The sequence below is a fragment of the Zophobas morio genome, unplaced genomic scaffold, assembly GCF_036711695.1.
Source record: "Zophobas morio isolate AGI-343-1 ecotype UQ-CSIRO unplaced genomic scaffold, CSIRO_AGI_Zmor_V1 ptg000014l, whole genome shotgun sequence".
In the NCBI taxonomy this organism is placed as follows: domain Eukaryota; kingdom Metazoa; phylum Arthropoda; class Insecta; order Coleoptera; family Tenebrionidae; genus Zophobas; species Zophobas morio.
The window spans coordinates 16,541,596-16,560,992 of NW_026972119.1; the positions used below are offsets into that span (position 1 = coordinate 16,541,596).

The 19,397-nt window shown below is 34.1% G+C and overlaps 2 protein-coding genes across 2 annotated transcripts in view; one reads left to right on the forward strand and one right to left on the reverse strand.

Moving 5' to 3' along the window:
• Positions 1-19,397, forward strand: part of LOC135128578 (EGFR adapter protein-like) — an 803,179-nt gene that overhangs the window by 196,701 nt on the left and 587,081 nt on the right. The gene's annotated exons all lie outside the window — the stretch shown is intronic.
• LOC135128570 (uncharacterized) overlaps positions 1-19,397 on the reverse strand; it is a 37,109-nt gene that overhangs the window by 5,531 nt on the left and 12,181 nt on the right. Inside the window, exons 2-3 of the mRNA XM_064055457.1 lie at positions 11,549-11,710; positions 4,070-4,240 (exon numbers count right to left, since the gene is read on the reverse strand). Of these exons, the coding sequence (XP_063911527.1) occupies positions 4,070-4,240; positions 11,549-11,710 (333 nt within the window). The remainder of the gene's footprint in view (positions 1-4,069; positions 4,241-11,548; positions 11,711-19,397) is intronic.

The window sequence follows — 19,397 nt, forward strand, 5'->3', positions numbered from 1 at the left end:
ATTCGCTTGAATATTTAATAAAGACGGTAAAAGTTAAGTGAAAAAAAAAATTCAAAAAGTCACGAGCCGCTACTAAGATAATATAAGAGACACTTCGACTTAGTGCCTAAAAAAAGATAATATTGACAATTTTTGTGAACATTAAAGTAGAAGAGATCCCAACACTGAATGTGCTCGCTGCACTCGCGTTCTATTTTTTTTTAACAGTAAGTCTGGAAATTTATTATGAAGCCTAGACAGCTTCGCTGAGATTCTTCTTAATCAGTTCTATGAAACTAAACTGCAAAGAAAGGAAGCTTAGAATGCGAGCGCAGCGAGCACGTGCAGGTGTTATTAAAAATAATTCACTTCTGTCCATGAGAAGCCAAAATATTAACAAAAGAAAAATATTTATCGTGTTGAAAACCTGATCTAGCCTGTCCTGACCTGACTACCTGACCCGAACTGACCTGATCGTGAATCTTAAAAAGAATTGTGATTACTATTATTACAACCGAACCAAAACAACTTCACTAAGACACTTTCTTCTCCAGAAACGAAATTTAAAACAAGAACGGTTATAATGGGAGTGTAGCGAGCATGTTGAGGTTTAATTTAAAAAAATTGGTCTAAATTTCTTTATTTCATCAATAAAAATAGACTGGCTCATTTTTTTAGGTCACCTTCCTTATGTAATTAATGAATGCATTCATTGATAGACCGTAAGAATGGAGTCATAATATTTTGTTTATTTTGTGTAGGATTTATTCGATAGAATTTTGAGCTGATTTACATTTTTTTTTTACATAAATATGGGTAAATTTTGATTCACGATTTATTAGGCATGCGATAAGCTTACAACGTTTGCAAGATGGTAGACGACGGACAGACAGACAGATAGACAGACGGACGGAAACCGGAGACGTACTTTATCGTACTCTAGATTATGAAGATAGCCATTCCTCCGATGGACCCTATAGGAAAATAGGTTTGCGCTCAAATGCAGAAGACATAGATCTTTAAAATTTCATTTTTTATAGATATTTGACCATCTTCTAATTCACTACTACATAAAATCGATCGGATTTTAATTATTCAAAATAATTTTGGAAGTATCATGTCTTTATCCATAGTTTTCTTCATTTTATAGTAAGTATTACGAAAAAATTAAAATGTATTCAAAATGACCACAGCAGATAAGTTTCCACCTTTTTTTTTGACGTAAAGAATTTTATAATTATTTTTCTCAGTTGACTGACACTTAACGAAAAAAGAATTCAGATAAATCGGATCAAACTTCAAAAAATTTGCCCAAAAACAGATAACTGTTCACATTTTTGTTTCCTAGTTTAAGTGCGGAAAAAAGTCACACTTTGAACAACACTGCATTGGCGATGCACATAAAAAGAACGAGAATAAATCCAGTAAACGGACCTTATTAAACATTAGTTCCGACAATGATTTTACGCAATTTTGCACCGGTTTATGTAGGGCATTTACCGCAGCAAATATTCCATGGAATAAAGTTAGTTGTCCTGAGTTTAAAAATTTTATGCATAAATATCCAGAAACGCATTTACTCTCAGCAAGTACTGTGAGAAAAAATTATTTACCAAAAGACTACGATATGGTGAGCACTAGAATTTTTATTTAAAAACTTTTTAACATAAATTTTATAATTTACGTGTAATTAAACAAATTAGAAATTCTATTGGTAATAATAATATATGGATCAGCGTCGATGAGACGACGGATAGATTAGGAAGATACATAGGCCATTTAGTAATTGGAAAGTTATCTTCTGACGAAGTTGGCCCTCCATTTCTACTAGCTTTGAAGCAGCTTGATAAAACTAATAGCAACACAATCATGAAATTTATAAACGAATCATTGGGTGTACTATTGATAATTTTAAGCATTGAAATTATTATAATTTATTTAATTGTTAATTTGCAGCTTTATTGTGGTCAAAAGAAACTGAACACAAAAAAGTTAAACGGTTTGTATCAGATGGTGCTTCAGACATGATCAAAACTGGTACTAATTTGAAGGTGTTTTATGAAAATATAACACACTTAACATGTATGGTAAATGGGTTATATTTAGCGTCTGAAATAATTAGACAATGGGATAATTAGCAATGTTAAGAAAATCTTTTTAAAAGCACCAATAAGAGTAGAGTTTTATAAAAACAGTTTACCAAATACCTGAAATTAACCAGGTGAGACACTTGGATTCAAGCAGCATTATTTTATGCAGAACACTTTGATGTTTTAAAACAAGTCAGTAAATATATAACGGTTTTTTACTATCGTTCTTATATTGAATATTTTAGGTTGTAATGTCATTTGAAGCCACAGATGCACAAAGCATTAAAAAAGCTCAAGAATTCCTGAACAAAGCAAACGTTAAAAATGAACTCTTGTACATTAAAACTCACTTTAAAATCATTGCTGATGCAACAGAACAATTAGAAACTATAGGTTTAAAACTAAACCAAAGTATGGAAATTGTGGAAAAAGTGTACACATCTTTAAAAAACATACCAGGAAAGGTGGGGGAAATGGCGTTCCAAAAATTATGTTCTCTATTAAAAAAGAATCCAGAATACGAATTTATATGTTCAGGAAATAACATAATTTGCGGTAATGGAAATGCTACCAACAATACATACATAAATGAAAACGTAGATTGTTCAATATTTAATTTTGCACCCATCACTTCTTGCCATGTGGAACGCACGTTTTCAAAACTTAAAGTGTTTTAAGCGATCAAAGGTGTAAATTTATAATCGAAAATTTAGAGAAATATATAGTTTGCTTTGGAACTCATTTTAAATATCTGAATTAATATTTAATTTTTTGTTAAATGCTACTTGCTTTAATTTGATCGCCATTTTTTTGCGATAACTTAGAACTAGTGGCCGCAACTATAGATAGTTTGTTCATTTAATCATTTTTTTGTTTGTGTAATCTTTCGTTTAATGTTTTTTTTTAAATATATATTTTTTGATGTATGCTTTTTCGTAGAGCAAATATTTTTTCCTCCAGGTTTTTAACCTAAACTAAGATTTTTATAACCTAATTTGTCAATATTGGGAGCTAAAAATGTCTCCTTATTATCACTAACTATTATTAGTTATAGAATAGTAGAATTAATCCCTGAAACAACTGTTTATTTCTTCTTCCATATGCATGGTTCATAGAGTTCCAATACTTTTACATTAAGCAATCAGAAATTTTATATACTTCCCACTCTCTATAAGGTCACTAACCCATAAAATGGAATTAAATTATTACCAGATATATTTTATTGTTTCCTATTTTACTTATCGCAACATTTATAGTTTTACTATTCCTTTTCCCGTTCATTGCCAATTATCTGCTTGAATTGCTCACATAAACTTAAACAGACATTTTATGCTTTCTCCCATGCGGTACCCTGACTGACCAATTTTCAATGCAACACAATATACATCTTATCAGTAATTGCTAGATTCCAAAATCAACACATACGTTTTTAGCATCAACGTCGGTACTCTTCTTACTAGTTGTCACTGTTTCTGAAAAACCTCAATCAAAATTTCAAAAATGAAGAATTAAAAAAACACCAACATTTTAATTCAAAGAAATGCAATAAATAAATTGGACAATTAAATAAATTTAACTAGAGTAAATATTTCTTAGCGTTTTTTCTAAACATCTAAAGATTTGGTCGGATGGATGTTGACTATCGGGATATCTTTTTTCGTAGACATTTTCTGCTGCAACGCATTTTCCAAAAATCAAGATCATATCAACCTTTTCATCTTATCGCGAAAATTAAAAACTTATAGGAGCTCAAAATTGACAAATAAAAATATTGCGAAAGTCAAAATTGACTACTAGATAACTATGTACATTTCAGAAAACTAAAATATAAAAAGAGCTACATATGAGACATGTATTTTGTGTTGCATTGAAATTTGGTCAGGGTCCCGTTATTATAATACTCACCCTCTATATCTATACTCTCACCAAAAATTTAAATTTTGAAGTGATTATCACTTCCAGAAAACATTCCTTTTGTTGTAAATTTGAAAACGACTTACCGGTTTAATCGGACACTCCAACGGCGTCGTGAAAGCCTCCATAAACCGCGACCACAATTCACCTTTGGCCACCATGAACGTACATATGTCAGTTACGTTGTAATCCTTCACGACCTGCTCGCAACTGTCTGGATTCCCTGAAGCGTCACATTTCCAGAAGTTGAACACGATCTGCAGCCAAAATAAATTGTGCTGATGCTGATTCAGTGTGATAATTAATCATTGGGATTTTGGGACGTGCAGAATAATTATGTTTTAATTATAGAGTTCTGATTAACTACCGAGGATCTAAACAGAGGCTATATTGAGGTAGCGTCTTCCTCCACGGCGGCGCGTTGACAAAATGTTGACTCAACGATATATGGAAATTAAAGTTAATTAAGGGGCTGGCTCAAGAAGCCTGTAATTCGCTTTGGGATGGCCTGTAATTTCGAAAACGAAAGTAAAAACCGAGTTTAACACGAGCGATAATACAATGTGGTAAGACCGGGCTCGATTGCGTTGATCGAATCATTCGATGACTGGGAGCCGTGGGATTATCGGCTAGAGCGGTGTTTTATGATTATTACTTTGGTAGTTCATAGTTTACTGCGTGGGTATGTACAGTGCATGTACGAAGCCACTAACCTAAACTATTCCTGATGACTTCATTTAATCGCTAGAACGGTGATGAGGTACTACGTGTAATAATAACAGACAAAACGGGCTTCTACGCGAATTAGAAGCTCCATTTCGCACTAGTTGTTTTCGTTCATCGAACATGAATTTTTTATCACATGCATAAAAGTGATCCAGTTTTGCCTGCAAACATGAAACTCTCATTTTTTAAAACGTCAGCCTACACGTAAAATGTGGGAGAACCGGGTGCGTGCACCAGATCAATAGATCAAATCGAGTATATTACGCAAATGAAATAAAATCCTGATTTAAAAAGTTAAATCCTTGGTACAGTCTGAATAAACAGGTGCTGCACAAATCTGAATACATTTCGGATGAACGCAGAAGTTTGATCCCACCATCGACACTTCACCTCATGTTTTTGACGGAGTTTAGAACATCTCCCAAAGTTCGTAGCAAATAATGCCAACTTAAATCCGTCGATGTCACGAAGCAAAATCCGTCTCACGTTCCCAGCATAAATATGATCAATAGACGTGTATCTAAATTAAATTAGTTAAACCGTGAAAACGAAAAGGAAATTTTGTCTAAATCTCAAAGCAGATTTGAAAATTGGGTGAATGGGGGAAATGGATGATTTGTGATATTTCGATCTGGTGACTTGTGCATTGTGTGGAATCTTACTGAAAAGGTGGTGCTAACGAAAATTGGTGAAATAAATCTAACTATTCAGAGTAGATTATTTGCAGCGAGTCCCATCTTCGCCATAGACAGACCTACATTTTTCTATATCTTCATATAAATTTCCTTAAATAAGTTACAAAAAGTCACTTACTGAAAGTAATTATTCCCTCGACTACGCCTCGGAGGTGAACAATGACGTTAATCTGACACCAAAAATTGTCTACCAGGTTCCACTAAAAATTTAATATCCTTATATTTTTGTCTTTTCGTACCTGACACCAGAAATAGTATTTAATTAAGTACAAGTTTCTATTAAAAAATGTTATAAAGTCATTTAGCCAAGGATAATCTGCGTCGAGTCCCCTCTTCTTCACATATCAGATGTACAATTATATAAATTTAGCTGGCTTGCAATTCAAAATGGTGACTTGTGCATTCTGCAACATTTCACTGAAAAGTGCTTATTTCAGCATGGGCTTCATTAGTACTCAACATCGTACTACTTCAAGCAAAGCAAACTTTCACGAGCAATGAACATGATATTTTAATAAAACTGAGCATAAACTGTGGACACGAGGCGTAACCGAGGTTTACTGAAACACTTGTCTCCAGAAATTATTTAATTAAGCATATAGTTCTATTAACAAGTTTCCATCATTTTCTGTTTCTTTTGCGCATTTGAAATTTATAAGGCTGCACCGACTTAAATATTTTAAAGATCAAATAACATAAATTTAACTAATTACGCTTTTTCTAAGGGTTGCGTAAGGATCGTCAGAAAATAACGCTGATTCTAAGACAGGTCAAATTGATCAACAACAAATGATAGGGGTCCTAAAATAGGTCCAAATAGTCCACAGAAAATAATGCCGCTCCTAAAACAGGCCCAATTAATCGAAAAAAAAATGATAGTGGTCCTAAGACAGGTCAAATTGACTGATCAAAAAAAATAGGGATCCTAAGACAGGTCAAATGATCGACATAAAGTGATGCCGTTTTTAGAACAGGCCAAATTTGTCAACAGAAAATGATGTCGATTCTAAAACAGACCAAATGAGTCGATAAAAATTATGCCGGTCCTGACATAGATCAATTTTATCGACAAAAAATGATCAGGGTCTTAAGATAGGTCCCAATAGTAGATAGAAAATGATACCCTTTATAGAACAGGCCAAATTATTCGACATAAAATGACATTGGTTCTAAAACAGGCCAAATTGATCGACAAAAAATGATGCCGGTCCTAAGACAGGTCAAATTTATAAACAAAAAATGATGGAGGTCCTAAGACAGGTCCAAATGGTCGACAGAAAATAATGCCGTTTCTAGAACAGGCCAAGCTAGCCAACAGAAAATGATGCCGATTCTATAACAGACCAAATGAGTCGACAAAAATTATGCCGCTCCTAACACAAATCAAATTGATCGACATAAAATGATCAGGGTCTTAAGATAGGTCCCAATTGTAGATAGAAAGTGATACCGTTTATAGAACAGGCCAAATTACTGGACAGAAAATGACATTGATTCTAAAACAGGCTAAATTAGTCGACAAAAAATGATGCCCGTTCTAAAACAGGTAAAATTGATCGACAAAAAATGATGAGGGTCCTCAGATAGGTCCAAATACTAGACAGAAAATGATGCCGTTTCTACAACAGGCCTAATTGCTCGACAAAAAAGTATGTCGGTTCTATTTAAAACAGGTAAAATTGATCGACAAAAAATTATCAGGGTCTTAAGCTAGGTCCCAATAGTAGATAGAAAATGATACCGTTTATAGAACAGGCCAAATTATTGGACAGAAAATGACATTGATTCTAAAACAGGCCAAATTGGTCGACAAAAAATGATGCCGGTTCTAAAACAGGTAAAATTGATCGACAAAAAATTATCAGGGTCTTAAGCTAGTCCCAACAGTAGATAGAAACTGATACCGTTTATAGAATATGCCAAATTACTCGACAGAAAATGATATTGATTCTAAAACAGGCCAAATTAGTCGACAAAAAAATATGCCGGTTCTAAAACAGGTAAAATTGATCGACAAAAAATGATGAGCGTTCTTAGATAGGTCCAAACACTGGACAGAAAATGATGCCGTTTCTAGAACAGGCCAAATTACTCGACAGAAAATGATATTTATTCTAAAACAGGCCAAATTATTCGACAAAAAATATGCCGGTTGTATTTAAAACAGGTAAAATTGATCGACAAAAATTATGCCGGTCCTAAGACAGGTCCAAATAGTCGACCGAAAATGATGCCGTTCCTAGAACAGGCCAAACTAGTCAACAGAAAATGATGTCGATTCTAAAACAGACCAAATGAGTCGATAAAAATTATGACGGTCCTAACATAGATCAAATTGATCGACAAAAAATTATCAGGGTCTTAAGCTAGGTCCCAACAATAGATAGAAAATGATACCGTTTATAGAACAGGCCAAATTATTGGACAGAAAATGACATTGATTCTGAAACAGGCCTAATTAGTAGACAAAAAATGATGCCGGTTCTAAAACAGGTAAAATTGATCGACAAAAAATTATCAGGGTCTTAAGCTAGGTCCCAATAGTAGATAGAAAATGATACCTTTTATAGAACAGGTCAAATTATTCAACAGAAAATGACATTGGTTCTAAAACAGGCCAAACTGATCGACAAAAAATGATACCGGTCCTAAGACAGGTCAAATTTATAAACAAAAAATGATGGAGGTCCTAAGACAGGTCCAAATGGTCGACAGAAAATAATGCCGTTTCTAGAACAGGCCAAGCTAGCCAACAGAAAATGATGCCGATTCTATAACAGACCAAATGAGTCGACAAAAATTATGCCGCTTCTAACACAAATCAAATTGATCGACATAAAATGATCAGGGTCTTAAGATAGATCCCAATTGTAGATAGAAAGTGATACCGTTTATAGAACAGGCCAAATTACTGGACAGAAAATGACATTGATTCTAAAACAGGCCAAATTAGTCGACAAAAAATGATGCCGGTTCTAAAATAGGTAAAATTGATCGACAAAAAATGATGAGGGTCCTCAAATAGGTCCAAATACTAGACAGAAAATGATGCCGTTCCTAGAACAGGCCTAATTACTCGACAAAAAAGTATATCGGTTCTATTTAAAACAGGTAAAATTGATCGACAAAAAATGATGCCGGTCCTAAGACAGGTCCAAATGGTCGACCGAAAATGATGCCGTTTCTAGAACAGGCCAAACTAGTCAACAGAAAATGATGTCGATTCTAAAACAGACCAAATGAGTCGATAAAAATTATGCTGGTCCTAACATAGATCAAATTCATCGACAAAAAATTATCAGGGTCTTAATCTACGACCCAATAGTAGATAGAAAATGATACCGTTTATATAACAGCCCAAATTATTGGATAGAAAATGACATTGCTTCTAAAACAGGCCAAATTGGTCGACAAAAAATGATGACGGTTCTAAAACAGGTAAAATTGATCGACAAAAAATTATCAGGGTCTTAAGCTAGGTCCGAATAGTAGATAGAAAATTATACCTTTTATAGAACAGGCCAAATTATTGGACAGAAAATGACATTGATTCTAAAACAGGCCAAATTGGTCGACAAAAAATGTTGCCGGTTCTAAAACAGGTAAAATTGATCGACAAAAAATTATCAGGGTCTTAAGCTAGGTCCCAATAGTAGATAGAAAATGATACCTTTTATAGAACAGGCCAAATTATTGGACAGAAAATGACATTGTTTCTAAAACAGGCCAAATTAGTCGACAAAAAATGATGCCGGTTCTAAAACAGGTAAAATTGATCGACAAAAAATGATGAGCGTCCTTAGATAGGTCCAAATAGTAGACAGAAAATGATGCCATTTCTAGAACAGGCCAAATTACTCGACAGAAAATGATATGGATTCTAAAACAGGCCAAATTATTCGACAAAAAAATATGCCGGTTCTATTTAAAACAGGTAAAATTGATCGACAAAAATTATGCCTGTCTTAAGACAGGTCCAAATGGTCGACCGAAAATGATGCCGTTCCTAAAACAGGCCAAACTAGTCAACAGAAAATGATTTCGATTGTAAAACAGACCAAATGAGTCGATAAAAATTATGCCGGTCTTAACATAGATCAAATTGATCAACAAAAAATTATCAGGGTCTTAAGCTAGGTCCCAATAGTAAATAGAAAATTATACCGTTTATAGAACAGGCCAAATTATTGGACAGAAAATGACATCGATTCTAAAAGAGGCCAAATTAGTCGAAAAAAAATGTTGCCCGTTCTAAAACAGGTAAAATTGATGGACAAAAAATATTGGAGTTCTAAGACAGGTCCAAGTAGTACGAAAAGAAATCAGGACGGCGGACAGATGGACAGACAGACGGACGGAAACGGCAGACTCATTACTTCGTACTCTAGGGGTCATGAAAGGTCGAGAAAATGTAAAAGTAGAGAGTCGGTCCAAGGATTTCATTCATAACAATACTTCTTAATGTTTTGCCTTTTTTTTTCTTAATATACATAGCCATCTTTTCGTAACAAGAAACTTAAAACATGGTTAAAATGGTTCATGCAAGGAAATATGGGTTTTGCAATTATGGGGCGGAGCCTAATTGCAAAATCGATATTTCCTTATACAAATTTTCCATTTAGAACATGTTTTAATTTTCATGTTGTGAAAAAAAGTCTACACATAATAAAACAAAAAGGCAAAATGTGAGCCCACCCACCCACCCTATCCCAATTGTGATGATTTTTTTCATTGGCCCTGAACCAACGGGATTCAGCTTAACTGCAAAGCACTTATTTCTTTACCAGAAATTAAAAACATGTTTTTCAGCCTCGTGTTGTTCAAAGAATACATGTATATTCAGAAAAAAAGGCAAAATATATACCCCGCCCACCCACCCGTCTTAATTGTGATGATCTTTTTTGTTTTTTTAAACTTAAAACACGTTTAAAATGGTAAATTTTAAACGTATTTTAGGTCTGTCAACGAATGAAAACTTCATTATTATTTAGATCAAGGCAGTTATGGGTGGGGCTCAATCTTTGGCTTTAAATAAAAAAACATGTTTTTTATTTCTTGTAGAGAAATAGGATTTTGCAATTAAGCTCCTCCCCCTTGACTCACGACGAATAAAAAAAATCATCAGAATTGAGATAGGGCGGGTGGGCGGGGCTTATATTTTGCCTTTTTTCTTAGTATGTGCAGACTTGTTTCGACAACAAGAAACCATGTCTAAAATGGTACATTTCAATTTAAAAACTTTTTTTATAAATTCCTAAAGAACGAAAATAGATGTGAGTATTTTGACAAAGATAATTTGTAGCGAGTTCCCTCTACTTGATTAAATGGATATAAATTTTCTATTTTTTAGATGCGTTTGTTGCAATACGTTGCAAGTATTTAGTTTCGGTCCATAAATATTCTAACAAAGCGCGACTTCGCCTAACAGTTCAACAAATAACCAAATCTTAATTTTCACCAATTTCAGACTAATTAGCAGCTTCCTATACAAATTTTCAAATTTTTTTCGAGAATAAAGTGACATCAAGAGGTAGTTGAGTGCTACTAGGACGTTTTAGGACAGAATTTGCGTATTTTTGTACGAAATTGTACCCTTTGAAGTAATTCTATTTTTCACTACTTATAGACATATAAATTGCATTTAAGAGATTGTGACAAGTTCCCTTACAGAATATTTTTCTTAAGAAGGTTATTTAATTTTCGAACATTTCGAGATTATTTTCCAATTAAACCCGACTTATCCACAGGCTGGCAGAATTAATTTGAATAATCCGCAAAAGGTGAGCTGTTCGGGGTTGGTGGTCTACAAACCTCAGCTACGCCTCGGGGTAAAAACACCCTGAGCCGTGAAACTTAATTTTCGCTGGGACTTTGGGTTATTGTAGTTAATAAAATCAATGATAAGCTTTGCACCCGAGGCGTAGCCGAGAGTTTCCAGAAGAGTTGACACGGAAAACTACTACTCTCAAGCATGTTTCAGGGTTTACTTCTATTTTTCTCTTTTTGCACGTTCTATATATACAGTTACTGAAAAATCGAAGAACTTTATTTTTTTAACGATTTATAACATCAATTGTAGCGAGTCCCCTCTTCCTACCGAAATAGTGTCAAATTTGGAGTGATGGCTTTAACAAAAATTCATACCGAAAAGTCTTTGCTGACTTCTTTCTTGTTCCTGACTTTAATGGAAGCCGTTATGTCTCCGGTCTTGTCGTCGTGTTTGGAGGCGAAGTCGTACCATATCATGGGCAGTCCCTGCTGTCCCTTGCACTGGCCTAAGCTGCGTATTACCACCTTCTTCTTTTGCTGGAATAAGTAAGAGTTAGTGTAAGACGAGGATCTGCGGGTCCATTAATAACGCTCATCGTAATACGGGGCCATCAGGGCATCAGCCGTTTGTTTTATTATATATGTGTTGGGGAGCGAAGCAACATAGCGACTTTTGCCGAGTTTTGCGATAGGATAAACGCCGCGAGCGGCAATCCAGTTTAACACCCCCCTAAAATAAGCGCAGGGCTTAAATCGTTAAATTTGAATAGTTTTTTCATCAGGACCGTCTTCCCCGAATGGCTGTTTTACTGTATTGTTATTCAAATGTTATAAGATAAATAGAGCTTTGTTACTTTTTCATGACAGCCGTGATCGTAAATAGAATTGTAAATACTCGAAGAAAATTGGGCTCTTCCTTCAGATGGGAATGTCCCGGTTTTATTTTCGGAAAATTAGCACGGAATAAACACGTCGCCGAATTTTCCGGCCGCGCAATTTTCCATATTGTTGCGATCTAGGGGCGCTCTGCTATTGACCCGGATTTCGCGGCTGTGCGGTTTTCATCATTTTTGATTCATGATCTTCAACCTGTTTTGGCTTTAATCGCACATTAGGGATAATTGTTTGGAGTGCGCATCCACGCCGTGCCCATTTTTGTATAAACATTTTCCACTTCACGGTGCAGTAAACATCCGAACGCGACCGATTTTTTTTTCCATTTCCACTCAGGGTTGTTTTATCGCTTAATAGACGCTGATGGCGAAATAATTGCCGGACCGTTACCCGCAAAAATTTAAATTCACTGCTTATTTTCGCCGGCGTTGCATTTTTTAGTTATGATGTGCACTAGCTTGCTCAAAAACAACAACTCGTATCAATACGATATTCCGAGAGGCGAGAAAAGCGTTAATTAACAGGAAGTGATATTTGTCTTTCAGAACAAAATGTTTTGAAGTGTTGGCTCACACGGACAGACAGACAGACAGACAGACAGACAGACAGATAGACAGACAGACTGACTGACTGACTGACTGACTGACTGACTGAAACGGGAGACCCATTTTTTCTTCCTTTAAGAATCATGACCCATCGAAGACGTGGAAGCTTTGGAGAAAGCCTCAAAACGGATTCATAAACCACAAGTACACGATATGACAGGAACGGGGAGACGTATTTTTTCGTACTCAGGGGTCATAAAACGTCGAGAAAACACGAAAGTATTTATTCTTCGATGGACTCTATTACAATGTTGGATGCTATTGGAATTGCTATTAGAATACCAAAATATCTGGATATCAGTTTTAGTAATTTACAATTTTTGCATGAAAAATATTCGACTAGAATAAGTTGCAAATAAAATTTCCAGATTTTTAAAACTATTTTTTTGTGTTTTTATCTTTGAATGTTTTGAACAGTATATTTAATCTATGTTTCTTTTTTACAGGTAACTCACCACGGAAAAAACAACGTCAGACATTTAAAATTCAGATTAGGGATAGAGTTAGGACACTCCGCAAATTCTGGTCAGTATTGGAAAAATTGTCACTTCTCCATGTGAGTCGTATACTGTTTGACTGTATATTAAATAATGCTCCAGGTGATTTTTTAAAATTTTTGTTCTAGTTGGTCATACCGCTTGAATTTCAGTGCTGACGTACGCGTGATGGCCAATTAGGGCGGAAATAAAAAAATCACAAGGTACTATTCGAATTTCCACCACTTTTTAAATATAGAATGTTAAAGTGTGGACATTTTGAACCATTTCTAGGATTTTCTAGCAACATTTCGGTACATAATATGGTTAATTATTTGGGACAATAGGTTTGTTTATTTAAATGTATATCGTAACAATTTTTTGTGATTTTTTAAATTTTCTTGTCACGGATGGTTTTTCCAGGAGTTAGACAGTACATTATTAATTTGTGGCTGCACAATAACACGTTACTAAGCGGAGAAAGATAAGCGGCGTTGTGGTCTAGTGGTCAGGATACTTGCCCTTCAAGCGGATGGCGTGTGGTTCGAATCTCACCGAGGCAGAAACATTTTTCTTCGCTTACCTTCAAATTCATATTTTACTTGTCATTAACACTGTAGCTAATTTTGAAGTGATCTGAAAACTATGTTATATGTCAAAATCAGTCTTATCTTAGCAAATAACTAGCCCCGCCCACCCGCCCTCTATTTTCTCAGAAGGTATGGCGTTTGCAAAAATAAGTCTTATCTGAGCAAGTCCTAGCCCCGCCCACCCGCCCGTGTTTTCTCATAGGATATATCATTTGCCAAAATAAGACTTATCTTAGCAAGTATTACTCTATGAGAAAAGAGGGGGCGGGTGGGCGGGGCTAGTGCTTGGTAAGATAAGACTGATTTTGGCAAATGATATATGCTCTGAGAAAGTAGGGGGCGGGTGGGCGGGCCTAGTACTTGGTAAGATAAAACTGAATTTGGCAAATGACATATCCTCTGAGAAAATAGAGGGCGGGTGGGCGGGGCTAGTGCTTGATAAGATAAGACTGATTTTGGCAAATGACATATCCTCTGGGAAAATACGGGCGGGTGGGCGGGCTTAGTATTTGTTAAGATAAAACTGATTTTGCCTCTATTAATCTTGTAAAAACTTGTGAAATTTAAATGTGCTAAATTGTAAATTTCCATAGTAACGAGTTAAATTCCTAAGTCTACCCGAAGTGTGCAAAATATGATAAGTTATACTTGTGATTGATTTTAATATATAATTAATATTTTTTAAATTTGCTTATACAGGGCGTCTCAGAAAAATTAATGACTGAGTTGTTAAAAAATAAATATCCAACCAGATTTAGAAATTTAATACCTTACTATGGAAATATGCAATTCAACACATTTTAAATTTAACAAGTTTTTACAAGTTTAATAGGGGCAAAATCAATTTTATCCTTGCAAGTTCTAGCCCCAGCCACCCACCCTCTATTTTCTCAAAGAGTATGACATTTGCCCAAATCAGTCTTATCTTAGCAAATACTAGCCCCGCCCACCCGCCCTCTATTTTCTCAGAGGGTATGGCGTTTGCCAAAATAAGTCTTATGTTATTTTCATAATTGAAATTTAAATTGTTATCCTTGGCGATATTCAAGCCCAATTTGTCATGCTAGGAAAATTCCGTATTTTCTTTTAAGTTTCCTCTTTGTATGTTTCGTTTTCCATTCTGTTATCTGCATAAAATATTCCTTTTGTTTTGCTCTTATTTCCTCTGCAGATTTATCCATACCATTCTATTTTTCTTGCTTGTATTACTTTTATTTACTGTGTTTCCTTGTTTTATTATATCCTCAATTAAAAAAAAATCATTCGAGGTCTGTATTCGCAATTGTTTAGTTTCGTTTCCTATTTTTTTTCTTCTTAAATCTCTTGTCTGTTTTCTATTTTTCTTCTATCTTTTCATGTTTATTTTATTATTTATTTCCGACCATTGTAGCCTTGTTTCCCTTTTCTTATATGAATTGCTTACTTTTTTTACCAAACCAACCGTTGTTTTTGTAGTTTTTTTTGTACCCAGCTCTACCTCTTTTATTTATTGTTCGAGCATCTTCAGTATCTTCATTTTCTATATTTTCGTAGAATGTTTTCTCAACATCTTTAGCACATTATTTTTCGGGCTCTTTTTTATGTATTTTTATTGTTATCCCATTTGTTTTCTTTTCCTTTAACTTTTTTACTTAATGTTTCAATACTTCAGAGAACCTGGTCCAGCAAATATCTACCTGACTCTAGTTACGAGAAGAACTTTTACTTAATTTTTGATTAGTTTTTACTTGACATGTATAGTTTTCTTTCTATAACATGATTCTTAAAAACGTGTTGCACATGGAGAGAAATAAGGATTTTGCTATTAAGCTCCGTCTCTCGGCTCACGACGAATAAAAACAGTTATCACAATTGAGAAAAGGGCGGGTGGGCGGGGTTTGTATTATTCTTTTTTTTCTTATGAGTACATGGTTTTCTTTTCACGACACACTCCATTTTTTCCGAAAATTTGCGAACAAAATACTGTTATTAGAGTTAAACTACATAAATACAGTGTAACTGCATACATTTATAAATTCCATTTCGTTTTTTATACATGTTTTAACTTTCTTGTGGTGAAAAGAAGACTACATATATTAAGAAAAATATAAGCCCCACCCACCCACCCGATCTCAATTGTGATGATTTTTTTTATTCGTCGTGAGCCAAGAGGGCGAAGCTTAATTGCAAAATATTTGTTTTTCTACAAAAAATTACCATGTGAAACATCTTTGGTTATTGTTAACATAATAGGGGTGAGCGGGTTACATATTCTCCAACTGTTTAGTTGGATTGTTTTAATAATTGTTTATTTAAACAATACTACATTCATGGAATTACAAAATTTCTTATAAATTGTAATATAGTATTGTTATATTTAATTAAGGTGTATCGTGTCTAGAAACACGGTTTTCGCAATATTGCAACAATTTTTCGATATAAAATTTTGCCGTTGTCGAACTTCTTACTTATTACGCGCCTGCTTTTTGACTTATTTACTTTCACGTTTTTTCTATTTAGATGGATTTTTAAATTAGAATTTAAAGGGCTCTTATCAGTTTGGACGGGAGTTAAGGCGAGGGATTAAGGCACTCCAGGTACCAATATAACGAGATATGAGATTGGACCGTTTTTTTATTTTAAAAACTGTTTTCCTTATCCTCCATCGTATATTCCGTATTTATCTTTTTCAACCTTTCCTTCTCCAATACATCTTATTTTTTGAATTCCTGCAACTTCTACTTATATCTTCATAAAATTCTAAGATTATAATTATGTTCCAATTCGAACTGTATTTTTATTTTTTATTCGAGTTTCTTTCCTTCCTTCTCCATTGTATTTATCTTCATTGCATCCGTGGATTTCTTGGCTCATTATTTCAACTTTTCCAAATATTTTTATGTTCTCAATATACATCCCTTCATTTTTGTTAATACACAGAGACTCGAAACCTACTTTTACTTGTCCTTCCTTTTTCCCTTCCGTTACTTTTTCATTTATGTTTCTTTATCATATTTTTTTCTTTGTTTTCGTCGATTTTCGATCTTCTAATAAATTATATTCTTCTTCCTGTCTTCCCTTTCCTTTCCTTTGATTCTTTTTTCTAATAGTATGTATTATTCGTGCTTCAAAATTTTTTAGTTGTTCTTTCATTGTTTTCTTTTCCAGTGTTATTTCAGCATCTACCGTCCTTTTGATATGGAATACAAACAATTTCTCTTGAAACTGTTTGCTTCGGTTTTCCATATTTTCCAGTTACTTCACGAGCACAGTGGAGAAAGTTTTAGAATAGGGTCCATTGGACGAGTGGCTACTTTCATGTTTTGTCATTTCATGAGTCCTAGAGTTCAAAAAATTAGGTCTCCCTTTGTTAATTTTTATTAGACAGATATTCTCAGAATACACCGAATAGATAGTTGTTAATTTTATGTTTTTTTTAGGATAATCGCGAAGATGATAAAACTGTTACCAAAATTTGTCTAATCATCCTCACCAAAAATTTGATGTCAACTGAAGTTGTTTCATAATATAGTAAATCCACTTTAAATTTTATAAAAGAAAATAGTCCTGTACTGGTGGTTTATAAATCCGCCTTGATATTTTACCCATCGATTTTTATTAGACAGATAGTCTCCAAAACTACTGCACCGATGGTTCTCAAATTTTATGTGTATTTTAGGAGTATTGTATAGATGATAATAGGCTAACCAAAATTTGTCTAATCACCCTCACCAACAGTTTGATGATGTCAAATGAACTTGTTTCATAATATACGATTAAATCCAGTGTAAATTTTATAAAATAACATATATTCCTGTACTGGTGGTTTATGAATCCGCCTTAATATTTTACCCTAGGCCTTCAAATTTACGCAAGTTCTATTCCCACTCATGCGCCATGTTTTTCTTATGTTATCTATATAATTTTAACGTACAGGGTTATCATAAAAAAGCGTGCATTTATTATATTGCGTAGTTAAGGTTATCTAAATTTTATGAAATAATATAGGTACTCCTTTACTCGTAGTTCATGAATCGTCCATGAGTTTTATCACAATTACTTTGCAAAACACGCCTACTGTTCCCTATGATATTACTACCATCCACCATCTAAGACTTGGACGATATAATACAGCAAACACCCGCCCGCGTCCCATCAAAATTACTTTAAGCAACGAATTTCAAGTACACAGCATTATCAAAAATGCCCACAATCTCAAGAAAAATGCCAGACTTTCCGGAATATCAATCGCTTTTGATCGTACACCCAAGCAGCAAGCCCATTACAAGGACGTTCGCACCGAACTACAACGAAGAACTGCCAGCGGTGAGAATAATCTAATAATTAAATATGTCCAAGGCCTACCAAAAATTATCCAAACCCAATCGACAAGTAATCAAGTTAATTTAAACTAATTCCACCCAAATACAGCAACAATTCTGGTCTTCTAACATGTTATTATCAAAATGTACGTGGTCTAAGGTCCAAGGTCGCAAATTTTTACAACTCCATAGTCAGTACTGAATATGATATCATATGCCTATCCGAAACATGGCTTACAAAAGATATTAACGATTGTGAGCTGTTTCCATCAGATTTCAACGTTTATCGAGGCGATCGCAATATTCCAGGAGTCAACAGAGGGGGAGGCGTTTTAATTGCTCTTAAAAACAATTTTGTGTGTGAAATTTTAAATATGGACTCAGTTACTAAGGTAGCTCCCAATATTGATATAGTTGGAATTAAGGTTTCTCTTAATGATGCCGCCCATTTTTACGTGATTGTGTTATATATTCCTCCGTCTGTAAATTATCAAACTCTGACAACTTTCTTCGAAACAATATCCCTATTAGATTACTTTTACAATGATAATGTAATAGTCGTAGGAGATTTTAACATTCGTGAATTTAATGACATCAACTCAAGGTCCAAATATGTTCTGTTGGTTAAAGACTATCAAGAATTATTTTCTTTTACACAACATAATAACTGTGTTAATAGTAATAACCGAACCTTAGACTTAGTATTTTCAAATAATATTGTTCAAACTGTACAGAGAGAAAAAATTCCCCTTATCGAAGAGGACGTTCATCACCCCACACTTTTAATTGACCTAAGTATCATCAACCCCGAAGTTCATGAAAATTTTGTTAGTGACATTTCATCTAAAAAATATAACTTTAAAAAAGCCGATTATCTAAAACTCTATGAGCTACTACAAAATGTTAATTGGTCATATTTAGAAAAATTTAACGATGTAAATCAAGCAACGGAAGAATTTTATAACAAATTATATAACATCCTTGATAGCACTGTCCCTTTATTTAAATCGGTTAACAAAGCTCAGTCAAATAAATATCCCCCTTGGTTTACCAAAGAAACTATTCAAAACATTCGGAAAAAAAGTTCACTTAGAAAAAAATTCAAAAAATATAATAATCAATATTTTTATGAACAATATAGCAAACTACGATCATTAATAAAAAGGCAAATTTCTGAATCGTTCAAGAAGTATATTAGCGAAACGGAGGAAAACATCAAATCCGATCCAAAAAAGTTGTGGTCGTATGTACAAATAAAAAGGAATAAATCACGTATTCCGAATAGAATAAAAAATTCACTAAACGAAGTATTTGATGGTTCTGCAGCTGTTGTTAATGCTTTTTGTGATTATTTCTCC